The 10,694-nt window shown below is 38.0% G+C and overlaps 1 protein-coding gene across 3 annotated transcripts in view; it reads left to right on the top strand.

Moving 5' to 3' along the window:
• The window catches only part of RB1 (RB transcriptional corepressor 1), a 190,729-nt gene that overhangs the window by 47,107 nt on the left and 132,928 nt on the right, over positions 1 to 10,694 (top strand). For 2 of the 3 annotated variants that reach the window (XM_004376579.3, XM_023731570.1), the window contains 2 exons: positions 853 to 972; positions 9,735 to 9,773. In XM_004376579.3, the coding sequence (XP_004376636.1) occupies positions 853 to 972; positions 9,735 to 9,773 (159 nt within the window). The remainder of the gene's footprint in view (positions 1 to 852; positions 973 to 9,734; positions 9,774 to 10,694) is intronic. The other variant, XM_023731571.1, reaches the window with a different exon arrangement.

Here is a 10,694-nt window from a genome sequence, read left to right as displayed (position 1 = left end):
GGGGGGGTGGGTAGGCGGAAGGAGGCTACTTGATGAGGCTTGTCAGAGCCAGAATAGAGAAGGAACGCGTCCACATCGGGTGGGGGTGAGGGCTGAGCAGGGTGAGAAGATCTCCATATTGGGAGATGAGGGAACTGTTGCAGGGAATCAGAGCCTGAGTGGAATGAGGAGTGTCCTACAGAGGTGTCAGAGCTTGAGCAGGTGAAGGGGGCATCCACACGTGGGCAGCCCATTATGGGGAGTCAAGCCTGAGTGGAATGAGGAGGGCATCCCTGTGAGGGGAAGCATGAGGTGAGTTTGCCATTGTCTGTGTCTGTCTGCGGAGGCCTGGTGGCACAGTGGTTAAGAGCTTGGCTGTTAACCAAAAGGTAGGCAGTTCAAATCCACCAGCCGTTCCTTGGAAACTGTATGGGACAGTTCTACTCTGTCCTATAGGGTCGCTATGAGTTGGAATCAACTCAGTGGCAATGGCTTTTTTTTTTTTTTAAATGTTTGTGTGTAACTTTAGGTTTTACCTTTCTGCCTTCCTTCCTTTATTCTCAGCAATAAATAGATGCAGGCATAGATAGATAGATGATGGATAGATAGATAGATAGATAGATAGATAGATAGGTAGATAGATAGATAGATAGGTAGATAGATAGGTAGATAGATACAGGGTGTAGGTTGAAGACTTGTTATTATTTTTCCTCTTTAAATTTTAGTAAAATACAAAAAATAATTCCCTTGAAGGGATGTGCTAGTGATTTGGTATATAGCTAATAATTTTTTGAATTTAAATGTCTGTGCTTTGGAAACAAAATGATTTTTTTTAAGTTACTGTTTTCACTTTTTCTCTTCTTTCCTTTTTAGTGTCTATAAATTCTTTGACTTACTAAAAGAAATCGATACAAGTACCAAAGTTGATAATGCTATGTCAAGACTGTTGAAGAAGTATAACGTATTATGTGCACTCTACAGCAAATTAGAAAGGTAAAGTAAAAATTTTATTAGGGTTACAATCTGGTTATTGGTCATAGTTGGAGTCCATGTGGAAACTATTACATATTTAGTAAAGTTGTTAAGTATTATCCCTTAGATTTTATAGATTTATGTCTCCTTTGCTATTTTTAATTATGAATTATAATTATTATTACTAACTCATAGCTTTTTTATTTACCAAGTCATATGCGTTCCGAATGCTTCCTCCAAAATTAACTGTTTTGGTCTCCTTTCATGTCTCATATTTGTTGTAGCAAACTTCAAGCTTAGTTTTCACCTTAGCCTTCCCTTGCCAGAACACTTCTAGTTCTGAATGGAGGAGGGACCTGAATTTAAACCTCTTCCTCATACTGTTATTTAGTTTAGAAAGAGAAAAAGTACTGGCAATGGAAGGTGTATGTGATCTGTACTACTGAGCTATGATTTGTACTCCCGATTGTGGTTTAGAAGACTTTTAACCAATATTGTTCAACTATGAGTATGATGAAATTCAAATAACTTCGGAAAAGTTTTTGATATACTTTTCATCCAAATTGTAGCCTTCTGCTCCCCAGTGTTAAACCAGTTGCTATTGAGTTGATTCCATATAGATCCTCCTGGATCATAAGGAAGAGCTAGAAAAGGAAGGGATGGAATAACCTTATAGATAATTACAGACTTCTATCATCTACTTCATTTAAATGGTTTACCACTCCATTTTCCTATAAACAAAGATCAATAACCAATAAATACACCAAATTACCCATGGAAGCCAATCATTTTTTCTTTTTACCCACTCCACTGTCTTGGTTATCTAGGGCTACTATAACAGGAATACCACAAGTGGATGGCTTTAACAAAGAGACGATTATTCTTTCACAGTCTAGTAGGCTACAAGTCCAAATTCAGGGTGTTAGCTCTAGGTGGAGTCCTTCTCTCTCTATCGACTCTGAAGGAAGGTGCTTGTAATCAATCTTTCCCTGGTCTAGGAGCTTTTCTGGCACAGGGACCCTGAGTCCAAAGGACATGCTCTTCTCCTGGTGCTGCTTTCTTGGTGTATGAGGTCCCCCTGTCTCTCTGCTTGCTTCTCTCTTTTATATCTCAAAAGAGATTGGCTCAAGACACAGTCCAATCTTGTAGATTGAGTCCTACCTCATTAACATAACTGCCGCCTGTCCCACCTCATTGACATCATAGAGGTAGGATTTACAACACATAGGAAAATCACATCAGATGACAAAATGGTAGACAATCACACAATACTGGGAATTATGGCCTAGCCAAATCGATACACGTATTTTTGGGGGACACATTTCAGTCCATGACACCCACCCATGTTAAGATTTTATTTAAAAAATATATATTTGTTTTGTGTCTTTATTTTGAGGGGTAAAAGTAGTTAGTCTTCAAGGGTGGGGAGAAGAAAATTATAGACTAGCTTAATAGAAAATTCTGATGTTAAAAGAAAAGAAAGTTAAAGCTGAATATTACAACTATTATATATAAAAAATGAAAGCTTTAATATATTGTATGGCCGATTCTGGAGTGCTCAAGCTCTTTCTATCTCCCAACCAAACAAAAATCAAACCTGTTGCCATCAAGTTGATTCCGACTCGTAGTGACCCTATAGGATGGAGTAGAATTGCCTTGTAGGGTTTCCAAGGAGCAGCTGGTGGATTTGAACTGCCGACCTTTTTGTTAGCAACTGAGCTCTTAACCACTATGCCACCAGGACTCCTTCTACCTCCCATTCCTCATGTTTTTTCTTTAGGACAGTGTGAACACCAATATTTCCAGGTTAGTAAATAGGACACAAAACCACAGTTCCCAAAGCATTTTCTGTGAAACTGTAGTCTGGTGTAATATCCTACCGAAGAAAAGGAAGGCTGTAATAGAGCTTAGTGAAGAGAACAGAATCTTTTGAGTCAGACAGATTTGGATGCTAGTCTGGGCTCCAACACATACTGTGTGATCTTGGACAAGTCAGTTACTTTAGTGCTGTGGTTTTCTAATATGTAAAATGAGTTGATAACAGTACCTCCCTGTTAGATTTTAATAATTCATGAAAAGTGCTGAGTCCAGTGCCTGACACATATATAGTAAAGTTCCCATGAATATTAACTTTTAAAACAAACAAAAATAATGGCCAAATTTGGGAAACATTGCTTACCATATCCCCCTCTTAAAGAATCACAATGTACATTAAAACCAAAAGTTCTGAGAAATCCTGTATAAGAAAATCTGTTGAACTTTGTTGAGCTCAACATTTCCTAAGCTTACTAGATTGCTTGTGTATGTATGTATTTAATATCAATTAAAATATTGGGAAACTAGTGTTTTGTGGAATATACTTTAAGAAACTTGACACGGTCAGCAGTTTTATTTCAAATAAATGGACAAACCACAAGCAGCCTTAACTGAGTGACTGTTAGTGCCAGGCTGTATGTTAAGTGCTAGGAATACACAATCATATGACACTGTGATCATCAAGAAGCTGACAGTAAATAAATAAATAATATTCTTATAAAGATAAATGCACTAATGTGTGTGATGCTTTCTTGTAGAGGATCATATGTTAAACGTAGAAATAACATAGAGGGGAAAGTATTACATTGTGTTTGTGTAAGGGTGGGGAGGGTAATGGTAGGAGTGGGACTTGGTCAGGAAAAAGCTGGAAGAAAGCAGTGTCTGAATAGGATTTAAAGGATAAATAGAAATTCACCCAGTAAAATGAGTGGGAGCTGGTACTGAGATCCTAGTCAGTGATTGGCCTGTGTACAAAGTGACAAAGGCCTGCAGTAGCATGATGTGCTTTGACATTGTAATGGCTGAAAAGGCAGGAAGAGATCAGAATAGTAATCCGGTTCTTATGAAACTTATTAGGAACTTGGATTTTGTCCTGCAGTGGATGGAGAGTTATTGAAGGGTTTTAAACTGGAGAGTAACGTAGTCAGATTTATTTAGCCTTAAGCAAGTAAAATGCCAGTATCTTCCAGTTTTTTTCTTTCTCCATCTTCCTTCTGTCCCCAGTGCTATTTGATCTCTTTTGCTTTATTACTCCCACCCACCTTCAGTGGAACCCAGGCTGGTGAAGGAATTGGAACTTCAATTGTAGAGGGCCAGGGCCTTTGAAACTTTTTCTCACTGAAAGGTAAAGTTGTTAAAGGCCGTTTTGAGGTCCTTCTTTCTGATTTTTTACACTGCCCCCATTTAACCTCTGCTCCTTCAGCCAGGGCCTTTCCCTCCTTCTTCTACTGGAGTGACTGAAAGACCCCAGTTGCTAGAGGTCTTGATGTAATTATTTTTTGCCAATACCAAAGGCACTAAAGTTAGGGCTATGTATCTTTGTCTGTATATCTTTTTCTCTGAGAGGTGGGGAAGAGCGGCCTTCCCATGGCACTGTGGCAATGGGAGTTATATTCAGAGTGCTTAGATTGAACGTGGAATTAATTTTTCCATAGACACAAACAGCATAAAGAACATCTAGGCTTCTTTTTTTTAAACAACCTTCTTGTTGTTCGTGTTGTTAGGTGCTGTCAAGTCAGTTCCAACTCATAGCAATCCTGTGTACAACAAAACAAAACAATGACTGGTCCTGCGCCATCCTCACAATTGTTGCTAAGTTTGAGTCCATTGTTGCAGCTTCTGTGTCAGTCCATCTCATTGAAGGTCTTCCTTTTTTTTGCTGACCCTCTACTTTACCAAGCATGATATCCTTCTCCAGGGACTGGTCCCTCCTGATAACATGTCCAAACTATATGAGACAAAATCTTGCCAACCTCGCTTCCAAGGAGCACTCTGGCTGTATTTCTTCCAAGATGGATTTGTTCGCTCTTCTGACAGTCCATGGTATATTCAATATTCTTTACCAACACCATAATTCAAAGGCATCAGTTCTTCTTCAGTCTTCTTTATTCATTGTCCAGTTTTCACTTGCACGTGAGGTGATAGAAAATGTCATGGCTTGGGTTAGGTGCACCTTAGTCCTCAAAGTGACATTGCTTTTCAACACTTTAAAGAGGTCTTTTGCAGCACATTTGCCCAATGCAATACATTGTTTTATTTCCTGACTGCTGCTTCCATGGGCATTGATTGTGGATCCAAGTAAAATGAAATCCTTGACAACGTCAATCTTTTCTCCATTTATCGTGTTGTTGCTTATTGGTCCAGTAGTGAGGATTTTTATTTTCTTTATGTTGAGGTGTAATCCATACTGAAGGCTGTAGTTTTTTATCTTCATTAGTAAGTGCTTCAAGTCCTCCTCACTTTCAGCAAGCAAGGTTATGTCATCTGCATATTTCAGGTTGTTAATGAGTCCTCCACCAATTCTGATGCCACATTCTTCTTCATATAGTCCAGCTTCTCGGATTATTTGCTCAGCAAATAATTTTATTGAGATATAATAACTTTGTGGAGACATAATTTTTATACCATACACATGACTTATTTAAAGTGTACAACTCAGTGTATTCACAGAATTGTTCAATCATCACCACAATCAGTTTTAGAACATTTTCATCACTCCAAAAAGAAGCCTCATGCCCATTAACAGTCACTCCTTATTTTTCCACAAACCTCCCCAGCCCTAGGTAGCCTCTACTGTACTTTCTGTCTCTATGGATTTGCCTATTCTGGACATTTCTTGTAAATGCAATCATCCAGTATGAAGTCTTTTGTGACTGACTTCGTTCGTTTAGCTTAATGCTTTCAGGGTTCATCCATGTTGTAGCATGTACCTCATTTTTGTTTATTGCTGAATAATATTTTACTGTATGGCTATATCACATTTTATTTATCCGTTAATCAGTTGATGGACATTTGTATTGTATGTCTTTTAAAGAAGATGAGAGTATAAAGGAGAGCAGTGTATATTTACTGATTTTGCTATATTAATCTTATTTAACATTTCCTGTTCTTTTAATTTGTTCCTGTGGATTTCAGTTACCATCTGGTGTTGTTTCTTTACTCTAATACAGCTTTGCTGTTAATCTTATTGTTGTTCCTTTGTATATGTTGAGTCATTTTTTCTCGGGCTGCTTTCAAGATTTTTCTCTTTGTCTTTGTGTTTCAACATTTTCACTAGGATGTGTCTGGGTGTGAATCTCTTTGCATTTATTCTACTTGGAGTTTGTTAAGTGTCTTGGATGTGTAGATTAAGTTTTTCATCAGATTTGAGAAGTTTTCAGCCATTATTTCTTCAAATATTTTTTCTGTTCCTTCTCTCCTCTCTCTCTGGTACTCCCATTACACATATAATTGTGTCCCACATGTCTGTGAGTCTCTGTTCATTTTTCATCGTTCGTTCTCTTTGTTCTTTAGATTGCCTAATCTCTATAGAGCTGTCTTCAATTTTAACGTTCTTTCTTCTTCCAGCTCAGATCTACTGTTGAGCCCTTCTAGTGAATTTGTCATTTCAGTTATTGTTCTTTTCAAGTCTAGAAATCCATTTGATTATTTTTTATGAGTTTATCTCTTTTGGTATCCTCTATTTGATGATACTTTGTCATCATACTTCTTTAAACATGATTTCCTTTAATTCTTTGAACATATTTATAATAGTTGAAGTGTTTGTTAAATCCAACATATGGGCTCTTCAAATGCAGTTTCTGTTGCCTCTTTGTTTGTTTAGGTGTTACTCTTTCCTCTTTCTTTGCATGTCTCATAATTTTTGTTGAAAACTGGACATTTTAATTAAGATACTGTAGCAGTCTGGGTACTGATTCTCCTCCCTCCCTGGGACTTACTGTTGTTTGTTGTTTATTTGTTTACTGACATGACTGGACTATTTCAGTGAAGTCTGTTTCCCCCACAGTGTGCAGCCTCTGATGTCGCTTCTCAGAGGGTACAGCTTTGGGCATATGAACTGTCACTCTGAGGTGATAGTGGTTTTAACAGGGCTATCTTTGATTGTCTTTTTCCTGGATATCTCTGTTATGCTATCTGCCTCTGTGAATGTAACACCCAGTTGTTAGCCTCCACTAATTGTTCACTGATTGCTTTATTGTTTTCAACATTGCCTTGGGTACAAATTACTCCATAGTCTGATTCTGTTAAAATCTGCTCCCTTGCTCCCTTGCTCCCTTGTCTTTGAGGCAAGTCTTTGAGGCTTATTCTGACCCCTGGAGAACTCTTCTCAGCTGTCTCCTTCTTTGGTTCTCTCTGTTAAATTTCTAGATGGTCTAGGGTTTAGCTCGTTGCTTTCATGGCATTACAAGCCTCTTCTTGATTACTTGCCACCAGATTCTGCCTTAGGCTTCAACTTCCCAAAACTCTGTTCCAAATTAAGTTAATTCTGTTGGGGAGAGCTTCAAAGGTTTCTGTTATTAATGCCTGTCTCTCCCCCTGGGTGAAACTTCTGTGTCACTGCACAGGAGATGGGGGTGGGGAAAGCGGGAAAGTGGCCTACTCTTAGAGTGACACTCCTGCTTTAAGAGTGGGACACTGGGCAGGGATGATAGCCTCTCGTCTTCTTAGATTGTTTCTCTTGGCCTAGAACCTCTGCCCTATGAGTGAAATGAGGCAGGGCAGTTGGGGCCCCAGTATTCTCAGCCTGCTGTGTGCGGGACAGAGCTTCCACCCTGCAAGTGAGGGTAAAGTGGAGGAAGGGAGCCCCAAACTTCCCAGCTCCTCTTGCCTAGAATAGATCTTCTGCAGCATGGATCTGAGGGTAGTGAGAAATGCTAGAAGCCTGTCCTTCCTAGGGAGATACTATAGCCTTAGGCTGGGAACTGTGGAGAGAGGAAGCCCTGTGTCTCAACTGCACCTGCCTGGAGTACAGTTTCATTATATTGAACTGGAGGGGGGGATGGAATAAATTTTGGCTTGAACTCCACAGACCATCACTGTTTTTACTGAGATTTAGTAGTTTTTCTTGAAGAAATGTTTATTTGCTGTATACCCTTAAGGATAATTTCCAGAGACTTTAAATAGTTTTTTTTCCCCTAATTTTCACCAATTATGGTTGTTTCGCCAGGGAGCGATCCATGAGTCTCCTCACTCTGCCACTGTGGAAGTTGTTATCTGGAACAATTAAGTTTTGTAGAACTTTTTAGTTGTGTTATATTAACGAGACTATTAATTAAATAGACTTTTATGGCCTGATCTGGGATTCTGATCAGATTTATTATAACTAGAATCAATTACAAATGTATCTGAGTTCCAAATAACTGTATATTTTATGTGGTTGATTCATTTCACCCAACAGAATATCCTCCAGATTCATCCACGTTATATTTCAGGAGCTCATTTTTCTTTACCGCTAAATAGTATTCCATTGTATGTGTGGGCCATCATTCATCCATTAATGGGCACTTCGGTTGTTTTCATCTTTTAGCTATTGTGAATAGTGCTGCAGTGAACATAGGTGCATACTCAAAAGAGTACAGAGACAACCTACAGTCTGTTTGTGTCATTTGTATTAAATTCCTAGGGTATATACCTAGGAGTGGAATTGCTGGGTCATACAACAGCTCTACCTCTAATTTTTTGAGGAACCGCCAGACAGTTTTCCACAACAGTCGTACTATTTCGTATTTTCACCAGCAGTGGATGAGACTTCCAGTTTCTCCACATCCTCTCCAGCGCTTGTTCCATTTTTTTGTCTTAGCCATCCTAGTGGGAGTGAAATGGTTTTGCTTTGCATTTCTCTGATGGCTAATGATATTGAGTATCTTTTTGTGTGTCTGTTGGCCATTTGAATATCCTCTTTGGTGAAATGTCTGTTCATGTCCTTTGCCCAGTTTTTGATTGGGTTATTTGTCTTTTTATTGTTAAGTTGTAGATGTTTTCTATATATTTTACATATTAGATCCTTATCGGTCATATCTTTCCCGAAGATTTTTTCCCAGTCTGTGGGTTGTGTCTGTACTCTTTTGATAAGGTCTTTTTTTATGAACTAAGTATTTAACTTTTATGAGGTCTCAGTTATCTATTTTGTTATCTGTTGCTCATGCATTCGTTGTTGTGTTTGATAACCTATCACTGAAAAAAATTAGGTCCCAAAGCTTTGCTCCTATATTTTCTTCCAAGAACTTTATGGTTTTAGATTTAACATTTAGGTCCTCAAACCATTTTGAATTAGTTTTTGTGTATGGTAGGAGGTATGGATCTTGTTTTATTTTTCTGCATGTGGAAATCCAATTTTGCCAGCATCATTTGTTGAAGAGACTGTTCCTTCCCCATTGAATGGATATGACTCCCTTGTCAAAAATCAGTTGACCATAGATGACTGGATTTGTTTCTGGGTTTTCAGTTCTTTTCCATTTGTCTGTGTGTCTGTCATTAAATGAGTACCATGCTGTTTTGATTACTATAGCTGTGTAATATGTTTTGAAGTCAGGAAGTGTGAGGCCTCCTTCTTTGTTCTTCTTCTTCAAAATTGCTTTGGATATTGGGGGTCTCGTATATTTGCATATAAAACTGAGGATTAGTTTTTCCCTTTCTGTAAAGAGTACTGAAGGAATTTTGATCAGGATTGTTGTATCTGCAGATCACTTTGAGTGGAATTGACATGGTGACTATATTAAGTCTTCCAGTCCATGAGCATGGAACATTTTTCCATCCATTGTTCTTTAGTCTCTTTCAGCAGTGTTTTATAATTTTCATTGTGTAAGTCTTTCATATTCCTGGCTAAATTTATTCCTATATATTTTATTCTTTTAGATACTATTGTAAATGGAGTTGTTTTCTTAATCTCCTCAGAAATTATGAAAAAAAAAATACAAAGCAACTTAAAAAATAGCTCTAATCTTAATATAATTATTTCTTCTTTCCAGGACATGTGAACTTATATATTTGACACAACCCAGCAGTTCGTAAGTGGTTCAGTGCATGTTATTTTTACTTTTTGTGTATGTAAATGAGAAGTAGAATACACAGGTTTTTCTGGAGTAATCTCAAGCATGTTGATAATATCAGAATTAGTTTGATTGATTATTGCATGCTCCTTAATAAGTTAAGGTCATAGGTTTAAGCCCTATATAGATTGTTTATCTTCTCACAAAGGAAATAGTATGCAATGAATGCCTTGACTACAAGAAGGGACTAAAAAGTTGAAGGTGATTTAGTGTAACATTTACCAACTCCAGGAAAAATGCAAATTTATTGATTAAATGTTTATTGTGGTTCTATTAAATATAGTTTATTAACTAAGAATCTGTTATAATTTTTGTGTAAGAATAAGTATGAAGGTAAACATCAAAAAATTTTAACTATTTTTTTTTTTAAAACATGGAACCTATATTTATTTATTCTAAATTTTTTGTCTTTTGATAAAAAGAACCCCCCTTGAAAACGGCTCATTTGGTGGGTAAGCTTCCCTGGGTGGTACAAATGGTTTGTGCTGAGTTACTAACAGAAAGGTTGGCAGTTCAAATCCACCCAGTGGCACCACAGAAGAAAGGCCTGGCGATCTACTTCCGTAAGATTACAGCCATTGAAAACAATACAGAGTGCAGTGCCACTCTGACACACATGGGTCAGCCTGGGTTGGGATGGACTCAATGGCAACCAAACCATAACAAACCCGCTGTCATCGAGTCGATTTCAACTCATAGCAACCCTGTAGGACAGAGTAGAACTGCCCTGTAGGGTTTTCAGGGAGCACTTGGTGGATTCAAACTGCCAACCTTTTGGTCAGCAGCCTGAGCTCTTAACCACTACGCCATCAGGGTAGGGTATCTTTTTTTTTTAATTTTTTAATATATTTTATTGTACTTCAGGTGAAGGCTTACAGA

The sequence above is a fragment of the Trichechus manatus genome, unplaced genomic scaffold (assembly GCF_000243295.1).
Source record: "Trichechus manatus latirostris isolate Lorelei unplaced genomic scaffold, TriManLat1.0 scaffold00044, whole genome shotgun sequence".
Lineage (NCBI taxonomy): Eukaryota > Metazoa > Chordata > Mammalia > Sirenia > Trichechidae > Trichechus > Trichechus manatus.
This window is presented reverse-complemented; position numbering and strand designations above follow the sequence as displayed.